This window comes from Neolamprologus multifasciatus, chromosome 1 (genome assembly GCF_963576455.1).
Source record: "Neolamprologus multifasciatus chromosome 1, fNeoMul1.2, whole genome shotgun sequence".
In the NCBI taxonomy this organism is placed as follows: domain Eukaryota; kingdom Metazoa; phylum Chordata; class Actinopteri; order Cichliformes; family Cichlidae; genus Neolamprologus; species Neolamprologus multifasciatus.
The window spans coordinates 23,582,326-23,596,437 of NC_140439.1; the positions used below are offsets into that span (position 1 = coordinate 23,582,326).

The 14,112-nt window shown below is 40.2% G+C and overlaps 1 protein-coding gene across 1 annotated transcript in view; it reads right to left on the minus strand.

Moving 5' to 3' along the window:
• The window catches only part of spon1a (spondin 1a), a 57,744-nt gene that overhangs the window by 33,604 nt on the left and 10,028 nt on the right, over window positions 1–14,112 (minus strand). Inside the window, exons 4-6 of the mRNA XM_085157331.1 lie at window positions 9,097–9,170; window positions 8,590–8,712; window positions 3,812–3,960 (exon numbers count right to left, since the gene is read on the minus strand). Coding sequence (XP_085013457.1) covers window positions 3,812–3,960; window positions 8,590–8,712; window positions 9,097–9,170 — 346 coding nt within the window. The remainder of the gene's footprint in view (window positions 1–3,811; window positions 3,961–8,589; window positions 8,713–9,096; window positions 9,171–14,112) is intronic.

A 14,112-nucleotide genomic window follows, 5' to 3' on the forward strand; every position in this document is an offset into this window, starting at 1 on the left:
TCAGCAGGACAATTTGACAGTAATAAAATGCAAGCAGCAATCCAGGTAACAGCTTTACCAACTGAATGAATCCAGCTGAGAAATCTCCTACATTAAGCTCTGACATTCAAAATGGAATTTAGAGGGGATCTCAGTCACTTTTACAAACAAAATTTAAAAAAAAAAAAAAAAAGTACCAAAAAAAGGGCAATATTTTAAGGGCAACAGGTGCATCTGTTTATACGGATCTGCATTTCCTGTCATTAATCTGTAATGTCTCTTTCTGGCTCTAGCCCGAGTAGTGTTATCGCCACTCTACGACACAGCTGCAGAGCTCACGATAATAGAGAATTCCGTGAGCGTCTGTACTGTGCAATAATGAAAAACACCCCATGCTGTGAAAGGAAATAGGAGATTTTATAATCCGTCTAAGGCCTTGGCCCTGGCCGCTTGTCCTGGAGAGAGTCTCATTAAACTTCTCATTAGTGACACACTGCGCGTCTATAATGATTGAATGCATATACAAATCACCTCAAACATGAAAGGAGGGACAACAACAATGAACTCTGGCTGCATCCCGTTGCTGCCAAGTCCTCTGATAACCGCATTTGTATATGACATATGGAACAGTATGCACATCTGTTTACTGTCCAAAAGCCATTTTTTTAAAAAGAAAAAAAGAAAAAAAGTCCTGCTTTACATTCTGCATCTCACCTACTAAAGCTACTTTACATATGTCTTAAGGCATGTGTCCTTTTATTTGACATTGGACCAAAAGACCTTTTAAACCACAGAAAAATTTAAGTTTATGGTAATTATTTCAATATATGAATCCTTAAATGAGTAATTACAGTAACATTTGTCATTTTAGTTTAATTTGTTTAGTTGTATGGCATAGGCTACAGAGATGATATGAGGCTGAAGGGTTAATTTAAAAAGTCTCTGGCAGACTTTTTAAAGACAGTTTTATATGGAACTGCTTGTTAATTATGCAAGTCAAGCAGAAAGCTAGTGGAGATGGATAAAGTAAATATAGCCACCTGTGCATGTCACATTAATATATTTTTTGTCATTCTTCTTCTAAAAAGAAAATCCAATACTAAACATTGGTGCTGTTATCAGAAGAGATGTACTATACTGAAATTCCAATTTTAAAGATGTAGCTAATCCCAGAGGATATGAGATGTCAAATATTTTTCGCCACCTATCTGAGGAGCAGGAGCAGCAAGACGCATTGTAGAGCCAACCCTTGCTGTAGGTCTGAAAGGGTGGCAAAGTTGAATATAAAATAAAGTCATCATAGTCTGAACTGACAGAGGCAAGATAAAAAAAGACTGTCTGTAGAAATGTTTTTTGGGGGGTTTTCTGTGTGTGTGTGCGTGTGTGTGTGTGTGTGTGCGTGCGTGTGTGTGTGTGTGCGTGCGTGTGTGTGTGTTTGCGTGGTCTGCATAACTGCTTGGCTCTGCAAATGAAACTTTGTATGAACACTCTGATCAGTGCATCCCCTTGGCTGGAGTGAAGCCTGACTATGAATATCAATTTTGCATTCATCGCTAGCTGCTCTCCCTTGACGCCTCACCTGACACAAAAGCGAATCAGCTTTCTGTTTGCGTCAGCGTTTACCGAGCCGCGTTACACTGCTCAAAAGAGGGAGTCTCCTTCACCGAGCCTCCGTACTTAAAAGGCATCGACTGACTTTCTGTGTTTTATTAGTTGTAGAAAACTGGATACGGTGGACATGTGAGGTGATTGCACAAAACATGTTTTTTAGTTTCTGTTCATCAGACTAAACCCGTTTTCAACAAACAGGGATAACGCATGAGCCTCGTGAGGGACCTATTTACAGAACCATCATACCTAATGTCTACCTACACAATTCTGTAAATGATGCTAATTAAGCCATGTACAGATGACTGAAAAAGGTTGATTATTCACTACTTTTCCAATGAATAACAGCATGCATCTCACTAGTATGAGACCAATCAGGTTTATACTGATTGCCAGTGTAACCATCATCCTGCAATCATGTGCCAATTCCACTTTACTGAGTCATTATGCAGCTGTTAGGCAACATAATTGTAAACAAGGGGTAGCTCTCAATACCTTCTTGAGATAAAATAAACTGCACAAGCCAAGCCACACTCTGTGATGATATGATTTTTATTAGTGAGAAAAAGTACCTCATTTACTACAGTACAATCATTCGCTGCAGTCCTGGGTGCTCACAAAAACAACCAAGCAAGACACCATCAAGAACAACTAGACTTTGCAATATTCCCAGTGTTTGTTATCTTAACTTCACTGTTTGCAAAATCTCTCAAAACTGTGTCCCAAAAATGTAGCTTGCTGAATAAAATGCAAAAAAACTTATCGACTGCGAGTGGGAAACCCAGAGTCAGACAGCCAAACTGCTAGGGGAGGGTTGACCAGGCAAGGCACCAGAGAAAGTCTCCCCCTTTAGTTATGTTGGCAACTGTTCCATGTATAGCCATTGGCAATAATGCAGCGTGGATTGTGATTTATCAGTGGATTCTTCTAAGTCTGTTGGAGGGGGGCTTTTTTGCTTTGTCTTGTTTTTTTAAATCAGAAGTTTAATCATTTACATTTGCAAATGTTAATCTTTAAGTTTCAAAACCTAAAGAAACATTAAAAAGCAAAAGAATATATTAAAATGTTGTTCGCTAGGTTTTTGCGTGCTCTGTCACATATTACTGTTTGCTGAAAAAAATATAGCGTCCAGTCCAGCAATGTAAATTATCTAAAGAAAAGGGGGTTCTCTTTTACAGTTTGATTACATTTGTGAAGAATTTCTGTTTCATGTTCTCCAAACATAATATGAGGAAAGCCAGTTTAAATTAAATCAAATTAGTGTTTTCTAGAAAACGTTTTCTATTTGTCAGTCAAATCCAAACCCAATTTCACTTTCACCTCTAACCTTGGAAGAAACTTGCCTAATGATCCAGGCAGAGAGAAAAGAATAATAGACTGTGTTGCAATAGCTGTGGGGAGGTAGCAATGACATGGAGACCCCCTTGCTCAAACTATGCCCTCATTATCTGCTGCAACACCAGGTCTTCAAAATTAGCTAGCAGTAAGCGCTCAATGGGACCATATGCCTGTTGAGATGCCTGCATGGGTAATTTTGAGACAGAGACAGCAACGCGGAGGAAGGAAAAAAATAAAGATATAACATGCTATTTGTGGAAGTACCAGAGAGTCCAAGGAAGCAGGAAGAACATGACAAGTACAAAGACTGTATAAAAAGTTCAGACTTCATTCGAAAGAAAACCAGATGCTGTAAAAGACAGTTATAAAGTTAAAATAAAAGAAACATCCTTCGGATACACATAGAGAGACATAGTCCAACCTAACTGAAATCGGCTACTAATTAACTGTCTTGATGAAAAACAACAGGTTCCTCCTTTTGCCTTCAAAGCACTTCCCAAGTTGTCTCAAACCCCATGTTGTGATCAAAGATTAACTGGTGTGGCTGCACTTTTTAGAGGTATAATTGGTCCAAATTTCATGAAACACCTGGGAAAATATCTTCTAATCTTCTAACGTCTAAACCGGTTCCCAGCGGCGGTACTGCTCCTGATGCTGTGTACTGGTTAAATGTGGTAGTAGAGGCAGGCTAAGAATAGCAAAGATGCCTGAAAGCACTAAATGATCTGGACAACAATGTCAAAGCAATTCATCGTATACCGCACTCAGGTGTGCATACCCTGGAACATCCCCTAAGGCTCCTGTGGTGTTGCACAATTCATTTTTTACAAATTTAAATGCTTTTTACCACATGTATAATACAGTCATCTCAACTGGAGTATCTTACCTTCTGCCTGATCTCCTCCTCCATTTTAACTGGTGAACCCAGCTCAGCCACTTGTTTGACACCTTCACTGGCAAAGCCCCCATATTCCCACAGGACATAGTTCTTAGAGTGGGAGGCACCAATTATTGCTGACCAATGATTGGCACGACCTGTAAAGCCAAACAATAAAACGTATTTTAATTGGCCATCTCACCCTTTTTTCTAACCCTTTGCATCATTCCATTACTGATCCCACACCGGCAATCAAACCAAGAATGCAGCAGTAGACATCACACCTCAACCTCCACTATTATGTAAAGCATAACAATATATAGAATACTGTAGTTTATCTAGAATCGATAGGCTCCTTGTTGATGACTACAGGTCATTTTTTGTCCTTACTATCTTACTGTGGGATCACAATAATCTAACTCAAGCTCTTGGTGTTTCATATATATATATATATATATATATATATATATTAGGGGTGCAACAATACACAAAATTCACGGTTCGGTTCGATACTTTGGTGTCACGGTTTGATATTTTTTCGATACAAAAAAAAAATGTTCATGCCTTTTTAATTTGTCATTTATTAAATTTTCACGGCACATTCTGCACCACATCTCTGTGCATTCATCATTTGTTTGAAGCCAGCTCACCTCCTGCAACCACTTTTCCGAGAATACGAGCTTCTTTTGTGGTTCAGACTCCTTCTGACATTTCTTTGGAGGTGGAGGAACATCACAGTAATTGCTTAAAGGAGCTTGCTTCTTCGACATCTTTATGAGTTCTAAACAAATGTCTGTCCTCCTCCTGAAAATCTTATGTATGCAAACACGCGTTGCAACTTCTTATCTTGTGCGCATTTTTTATTTTGACAGCAAATGCGCACCTGCGGACCACTTATGTGCACCCCTGGTTATTTAGCTTGTCATATTGCAGCCACAGAAATTCTTTTGTCCATGAAACCATAAAGCCGCACTTTCTTTTTGCCTTATAGTCTGATTTGTCATAACTTTTCCGTTTTGTGGTAAGCTTTTCTTTGGCTGTCACTTCTTCACCCTGACCTGTCTTATTTGGCTCAGCAGAACTAAAATATATATCCTGCTGCTTTTACACAGGCACTCACATAACACTCTGCGATTCTCTGCGCGATCAACCTCTCACATGTTTAAGCTTGCTGCGGGAGATTTCACTTGTCATGTTTGCATAGTAAGCTAAAGATTGATAAGACGATGTCAGAGGAATTGGTGCGCAAATTATCATCACTCACCAATCAGTACTGTCGCTAAATTCAAACGCGATTTCAATATGTCACATATTAACAGTGGCTCACCGATGCCAATGACATAATTACCCAGCTACATTTCCAAAAGAATGCAAAAGCATTGACATATATTTTTCCTTCCTAGGATAGCCCGACAGGCAGGGCAGAGATAGATTTTGGTAGCCCAACTGGAAAAAAGCCCCAGGACGTGGGGCTAGCGATTTTGCAAGCCCTGTATCTGATTGAGGAATCACTCATCTTTGGAAAAGAGAGTTTATTACAGAGAAATGGTTCTTTCCAAAATAAAAGCTATACTATATGCTTCTTCTGGGCTATATTCTCAGCAGCATATTAAACATATCAGGTCCCCATAAGGAGAATCATGTGCTAACGGCTGTCTAAAGTTTGTAGAATGCGTGCTTGTTGTTTTTGTCTGCTTCCACTTGTCTTTGCACTAGAATGATGTCGGAGTAAATGTGCAGTCATATTCGTTGTGTTCCCACTAGTGCTGTCAGCGTAAATCTCGTTGAAATGACGTTAACGCCACAACACGGCAAATCTCCGTTAATGAGCTACCGCAGATCGCCGTGACAAGCTAACACACTAGTTCCCACCCATGTAACTGAGCACATGGCACATCCAACATACTGTTTTACTTTAGTCCATGACAGGCTTACCTTCAGGGTCATAGTCACATGAAAACCAAAATAGTTCCAAATGCCAGATCTGAATGAGGGTAGGGGAGGTTCAATTCGCCATGTTGCAAGGAGAGCTTAACTTCTGTCTCGCTAGCTTGCCCTGCGCTCAGTGAATCTGCGTTCGACTACTCCGCCTAGGCGGCACTGTCGAGCGCAGATCCACTGAGCGCTCAACACAGACAGCACTGTCAGAAGGAAAGTTGATAAAATAAATTAAATATTTTGTATTGTTCATATATATTCGTACCGAACCGAAAGCACTGTATCGAACGGTTCAATATCGATATGAGTATCGTTGCACCCCTAATATATATATATATATATATATATATATATATATATTTTTTTTTTTTTTTTTTTAAGTTAAATTGCAAATGAAAATACAATGCTGCAAAAAAATTAGTTAATGCCAGAGGTTTTTGTAAAGTTTTTGTTCATTTTAAACATGATATTCTCACCCACATATGATGAAAAATAGTGTTCAATAGCAGTCAAGTGGCAAGTCGTATATTTATCTGGGACATAATATAAGGCAGTTAAATTAGTCTGGATGTTTGGATTCATAGAAGATGAATTTAGGACAGTGTAGTTGTGGTGTTGAAAAACTTTGATAGAGCTTAGAGTTTAAACTTTACTTTATATAATGTAAAAAGATGACAATTTTTGGTCGCTGTGAATGCACAGGCTTGTGAAATCTTACAAAGCAAATTAATATTTAGTCCAAGGGAAAAGAAGACAAACAAGATAAAAAATGAAAGACATAATTTTTTAATATATTTTGTTTAAGTTTGATGGAGGAATGCTGTTCTTTTTTATTCTTTTATCTTAATATCTTATAATTCTATCAATCTTTCTAGGGCAGGTGTCTACGCTCTGTGTCCAAGGGAACTGCCATCACTTGAACTAAATAGCCGCACTTGTCTGTATGACATATAATGGGGACAAAGGGGGAAAAAGAAAATAGAACTGTCAAGGTTATCATGTCACGTAGTTAAAATAATCTCCTGTTGGCCTGTTTTACACTGAAATTTGGTCAGAACAGCAGTGTATGGCTTCTGCAGTTAAAGGAAATATAGGAGAGTGAAATGTGGCTCAATAGCAGATCTCGAGGAGCAAAAAATGTATTTGTACTACAGAAGAGCAAAATCACACTATATGCTTTCTGTGGTGTAGTCAGTGAATAATATTGTGTAGTACAATATGTGCAGAGATATTTCAACTACTTACCAAGGAAATAACTTTGTGCAAGGACGAATCAATCTGTAGCAAGGGAAAGAAATAGAAGCCACACAGCTTGCCCTATCCTTTTAACAATTGATCTATCTGTGAGGTGTGTGCAGTGTATGTGTGTGTGTGTGTCTTCATAAATTTGTGTGACAGTGACTCTCATATAGCTACTCCTTCTATAAAACAGTGAATTAACTCGCTTTTCGATCTCAGGGTTTATCTTATTCCACTCTAATCGGCATATTGATCTGAATGGCAAGAGCCTGATTTAGACAAGAGAGCCAGTGTAATCTTAAAGTCCATTCACATCCTGATTGTGAGTCTCAAGGTTATATGCAGTGCACCCAACCACAGTAAAATAGCTCAATACTCACATCATTACTCAGGCCTATAACCAGCGCCTAAACCACAGAGCTAAATCATCCACACTATAGAGTTGCTGTTTTGGGAAAATGTGAGAGTGAGTTAGCTATTCTTTATAAGTTTAGGTTGTTTATTTGGGCTAGTTATTTACATTTTATCTTAAATGCTTCATTATCTTCCACAAACCATTCCTGAACATTCTTTGTAGTGTGTTTGTTATACAGCCAAATGACCAGGGAATGGTGTTGCCATTAAGGGGTATGCAGTGGTTTTCACATCGTTTTTGGCATGTCCTACATTAAAAGCTAGAAAGTATTTAAATCAAGTTGGCAACTGTTTACAGGCAATGTGCATCTTCTATGCAAACTTTGGAAGCAACCACTTGCAACCACTCACTAACTGGTCAGGGAAACACATTTTCCCCAATAATAGTATCAACAAATTCTTGTTTATCCTTTTCCCATACACAACTCCTATTCAACTTAGTTTCATTCCATATTTTTTTACCCTGGTCATCTGGTTGCTCCACAGTTTAACAACCACTGTCACAGTGAATCATGCAGCCATCTTTTCCCCAGGTAAACCACAACAAGCACTAAATTGTGTATATTTTGGTGGTTTGCAGAAGTACCAAAAACTGCCTACTGAGGCAGGCACCAAAAAGAAGTCAATCCCTACTCCAGTGTTACAATTCTCAAATTTCCAGAATGCTTTCTGCATGTTGTTCAATCCTCCATAACAATTTATTTCTTACTTTTGTTTAATTAAATCCTAGTAGTTTATTAGCAATTCGGATAAATTCTGTTTAATTTATTTGGCATCAAATCACAACAACAGTTGCCTTCATGGTGCTCAAGGTAGTAGGTAGCCAGAACTGGCTATGTCCTACGTCCCTACATAATTTTTTCATACAGTCTATTTTCCCACTGATATCCAACCTTTTATGTGACTCTTAGTTCCAATCCATTATTTTAGAACAAATCAGAAGACAAACACCTGTTTTGTAAGAAGGCACTGTGGTTTTACGTTTGATGTTATCAAAACAGAATTAAATGTTCATAGTAAGAATTTATAACCACAGAAGAATCAATGCTAATTTAAATTAAAATTGTGGCTATGCCCACAATGCGTGTTAGCAAAATCATGTTACTACAGGTTTAGTTTCTTTAGTGACAATTCCTTAATTCATGCAGTATGTATGAGACATGAGATGACATGAAGAACTGAAAAATTGTGCTTACGGGGATAGTCTTTGGGGTGAATCTTCTCTGACCAGTTCCCATAGAAGGTGACTCTGTACTTTGCCGTTCCACAGGCACAACAGTCAAGCAATGGTTTATCAGTAGTATCTCCATACAAGGATTCTGTACAGAAGTGATGGGAGAGAAAAACAAAAGATCACACAGAGTAAGATTACTGATTAGTATAAGGAGCAGAAGAGATGGGTTCCTGTCATATAAAAGAGTGATGGTTAAGAAAGCGGTGAGCCAAAAGGAAGAACACGGAGACAAGGTGTGCAGCACTGTTCTTTTGATTCGCCACTTAGTGTGGCATCCATCGCCATGCAATCCCGGGGCGTCGTACTCACAATCATTCGCATCAGTGCATGACAAAGTGAAATGTAAAAATTGCGAACGAAAAAATTGAGTAAAAGGATAGAAAAAAATAAAAGGTTGTCAATGGGGAGCAAAAATAATGCATAATTTTGATAGTAATACTTTTTATCCAAACCGTTATAAGGAACCTACCTTTCTCACACAGTTTCTTGGTGAGTAAGCCTTCATCCTGGAAATAGATTATCCTTTTCTGCACAATGCTAGCCCTAAATAGATTAACAAGAAAAGAGGGGAACTGTGAGAAGCAAAGTTTGTTGAGGGGAACACAACGTGCAAGTGTAAAGTGAGGAAAAAGTAAGAGTGTAAATTACAAAAAGACAATACCAAGACAGGAAAAAAGGAGGAAATGTTATTTATTTATGTATTTTTTTAATAACAATACTAGTCTGAGCTGTTTGTCATGGCAGAGCAAATAGCTGTAGAGTTATTCATAGACCTATTTCTGTTTTTCAGTATCTTCCTGAAAGCAGATATTAGAACTCAGGAAATTTAAAAAAATGTTTTTCAAGTTATTTAATGCATTAAACTACAATAAACAAAAAAGTGTGCCTCAGTAATAAAGGTTAAAGTTCGACAAAAGTTCCTAAGGTAGTTCACCAAAATGCCTGGTACAGTACAGCTGGCTATGCACAATGTCAATAAAGAATGAATGACAGGCCAAAAGTAATATCCACCAAATGTGAGGTCTGCAATGGGGAGGTTTTTCTAGATTGAGCTGTTTCAGAGGCTTATTTCATTCAGTAGTGAAGAAGCATATGTCTATGAGGGGCCTTGACATGTAAATTAGCCACAAAGAGACCTTTTCAGATGCCAACAGACTTGAGAAGCAACAACAGAAAACAAGCCACCGGGGACCTAACTTCCTCACAAACACCCGCCATGGTTGCAGGAAGGTTTCCACGGAGATAAACCCCAATAATGAGATACTGGATGCAAGTCCAGGGGTAACATCTCATCCAGGTGGGCCCCTTCCAGCTGGACAGTTTGGATGCTATTTATTCTGGACTACGCTGAGCAGCAGCATCGTTTATTGAGCTGAGCGAATCCCAAAAACAACAGGAAATGTGCATTAGCCTACAGGGTGTGAAATCTTATATATTTATTGTGTTTTTACACAGAGCTGCACATCTAACTGCTGATATGTCCACATGCACCTCTCGCATAAATTAAAAAAAGCATGAATGACCATTTCAATGGCAAATGCAAAGTCTATATCAGTGGATAACAGCAATATACAATAAATTCCAAAATCCATATTTATATTGTTAAATAGCCAAATATTAGTTTTCTACAAAACTGGAGAAACAAAGAGATGATCACTGTGAATATCCATTTAAAACCAAGATGTTCAATGCAGGTAATCCTGCAGATTAGGTGGAAGATCAAGAATTTAGATAAATGCTGGGACTTTAACACATGTATTTTTATGATATCCAGTTATCTCTGTGTGTACAATAAAGTGATGACACTCTGTAAGTCAGCGGTCCCCAACCCTCGGGCCTCGGACCGGTACCGGTCCGTGAGTCGTTTGGTACCGGGCCGCGAGAGTTGAGGCTCAGGTGTGAAATGTATGGTTTTCAGGGTTTTTATCGGTTTTCAGTGTTATTTTGTTATCGTTTTTATCGTTAACTCGGTTTTCCTGGGTCTTTTCACGTGTGTTATGAATAAATCTTTTTTTTCAGTACCGGTACTAGTTTTATTTTGTTGTATTTATCCGCGACACCTTAAAGGCTGGTCTGTGAAAATATTGTCGGGCATAAACCGGTCCGTGGCGCAAAAATGGTTGGGGACCGCTGCTGTAAGTGACTGAGAATACTGTATATTTTGATGGATAAGACAGTTTACAAGTAACAAAAAATACCTTTCCACCAATTCCACCCATTGTAACTACCTGCCCCAAAAAAAGCCAAACAAAAAAAACCCCACTTCAGTGTCTGAAAGGCTTACAGCTGTTATTGATTAAAAAAAGTGTATCTGCTCCTTAATTTTAACAAAACATGGTGAATTTTGGAATCCCCCCATTTAGCTTTTCAACATATTATGAACAGTGCCACTGAGCAGATCCAGTCTTTTATTTCAAGAGGTGGTGAGCCATAGAAGCCTGACTGTAGTTGAAATACTTTTGAATTAAGGCTTCCAATAGGCTACCATTCTCCACCACGTGAAATGTCAATTAGGCAGAAAATTCTCATTTTTCAAATCACGCAATTAGATGATTCCACATGCTGTACGCCATCTAATCTCGCTGACATAAAGCCTATTGTGGCAGGGTGTGGTTTGTGGCTCAGCTGCACGGGAGGGGTGAAGCAGTGGGTTCAGGGTGTGGTGTGAGGGTAGGCTGACCCCCACAGCTGTTCTTCATTACCTGGTTATGCCTTTCCTAAGTAGATTGCCAGGACCTGAATGGAGCTGTGTGGTGTGTGAAGCCGGAGAAGGCAGCTGAAAAGCTGCAGCAAAGTGTGTCTGGATCAGTTAGACCTAAAACACCTGACAACGTGTAAGGCTGTGTGTGTGGGTCCTTTATTTCTGTCACAGTGGTGCTGAAACCTGAGCCGTGTCTCATATCTGAGTCAGTCTGAGCGCCGGACAAGGTGTTCGACAGTGAAGTCAAGTAGCTCTGGTCCTCGTGGACACTGCCGCTGCTCGCAACGGTGCCCCTCTACAACAGGGCGTTATGTGGGATATAATAAAACTCTGGAGTGTAAATGGGTAGATTTAGTCGCCTGTTCATCCTGGTGGACATCCTGCCCGGAGTGTCAGCTGGTTAACCAGACGGGCATTCCGCCTCGGCGCCTGTAACCTTTAATTGAGGCCCCAATTATAGCACATTGGCATGGACCTCATTGGCACATTTGCCCCGAGTGCACGTGGATATCGCTTTGCATTAGTCCTGTTGGACTATGCAATGCGGTATCCCAAAGCAGTGCCTCTGTGCACCATTTTTGCAAAGACTGTGGTGCAGGCTCTGTTTCAGGTCATCTCTCAAGTCTGCATCCCAAAAGAGATACTGACTGACGAGGGCACATCGTTTATGCATGCTGAAATAACTGTATGAATTACTGGGTATTAAATCTGTCCTGACCCACATCTACCACCTTCAGACTGACAATTTGGTAGAGTGGCTGAATAAGACTTTAAAATCCATGATTCATAAGTTCATTCACAAGGATGAACACAATTGGGATCGCTGGTTAGACACTCTGTTGTTTGCAGTGTGTGAGGTGCCTCAGACCTTCTCTCCCTTTGAGATACTGTTCAGCAGGAAGCCACGGGTGGTGTTGGACCTAAAGAAAGAAAACTGTGAGGAAGGTCCCAGGGTGGAAGGCCCAACCGTACTTGACTCATAGAGCACCATTTTGAAATGTGGGGGTGAAGCGCCCCGGAGCCTCCTCCTCTGAGTCGGTGTTTGTGGCTGCCCAGCTGCCTCCCTCGGCCACGCAGAGAGGAACTCCAGGGCCAGGGCTAGGCTAGGCCGGACGGGTCCCAAGCCTAAGTTGGGCAATGGGGTGTGGTTTGTGGCTCAGCTGCAGGGGAGGGGTGGAGCAGTTGGTTCAGGGTGTGGTGTCAGGAGAGGATGACCCATACAGCTGTTCTTCATCACCTGGTCATGCCTTCCCTATTTCAGTAGGTTACAGGGACCTGACTGGAGCTGTGCGATGTGAGAAGCCGGAGAAGGCAGCTGGAAAGCTTCGCAAGCAAAGCATGTCAGGAACAGTTGGAACTAAAACACCTGTCAATGTGTAAGGCTGTGTGCGTGGGTACTCTATTCCGGTCACACCCACACTTCTGCCTGCCACTGTATACAATATGCAACTGACATTACTGTACGCTTCTATCATCTAAATGCCAAATATTTCAATATTATACAGTAATTACATTATTGCAAGTTTTACAGAAGGCTACTTACACTTGTATAAATGAAAACAGTTTAGATCCACTATATCAAAATCACAGCTGCCATTGTTTTCTTTGATGGAGCAAAATGGGGCAAAATTCATTCCTTTGCAGTTTGGGGAAATTGGTGTCTTGGAGAGTGAGAGGATGCCTGAAAAACTGAACTGACTTTGCTCGTTTTCAAGAACAAGGGTGATGTGTGGAGCTATTTTAACTACAGAGGAATAAAGCTGATGAGCCATACCATGAAGATACGGGAAAGAGTTATTGGAGCTTGATTAAAAAGAGAGGTGATGATCAGTGAGCAGGAGTATGGGTTTATGTCAAAAAAGAGCAGAGTGTTGATGGAGAAGAATAGAGAAGGTAAGAAAGACCTACATGGTGCTTTTGTGGATCTAGAGAAAGCATATAACAGGGTGTCAAGAGAGGAACTCTATATAGTACTGAATGAGGAAGTCAGGATCAGCAAGCAAGTATACAAGGGTGGTGCCAGACATATATGAAAACACTGTGACACTGTTATCTATAGTTAGAGTAAAGAGCAGGAGGCATCTAGAGCGCCTGGAGTTGGGTACATGTTCTGGAAAGAAGTGGGATGAAAGTCAGTAGATGCAAGACAGAATTTGTGTGAATGAGAGGGAGAAAGGTATAACCATGAAGCTGCAAGGAGTAGAGGTACTGAAGGTAGATGGGATCAACCATCCTAAGCAACAGACGGTGGACAAGAAATGTGAACTAAAGCATTGCAGGCAGGGTGGAGTAGGTGGGAATGAGTATCAGGGGTAATTTGTGACTAAAGGATAGCAGCAAGAATGAAAGTGAAGATTTACGTGATTTAAATTTACTGACGTTTGGAGATGGTGGTAGTAACAGAAAGCCATGAAGCAGAACTGGGGGTGGCAGGGAAATCAGAAATCAAAATCAGAGGAACAGCTCAGGTTGAAATGTTTGGAGAAAAAGTTAGAGGCAAGGCTGAGACGGTTTGGTAGAGATATGTGTAAGGATAGTGAATATACTGGCAAAGGTTGTTGAAGACTAAGCTTCTAGGCAGAAGAAAAAAGGAAGACCAAAGAAAATATCCATGGATGTAGTGAAGGAGGACATGAAGTGTGTTTGTGTGACAGAAGGGATAGGGGGGAGATGGAGGCAGGCAACCAGCTGTAGCAACCCCTAAAGGAAGCAGCCAAAAGAATAAGAAGAAGCTTCATATTGTTATCATGCTGGGATATTCCTCTTTTGCCAGGCTTCTAGGGG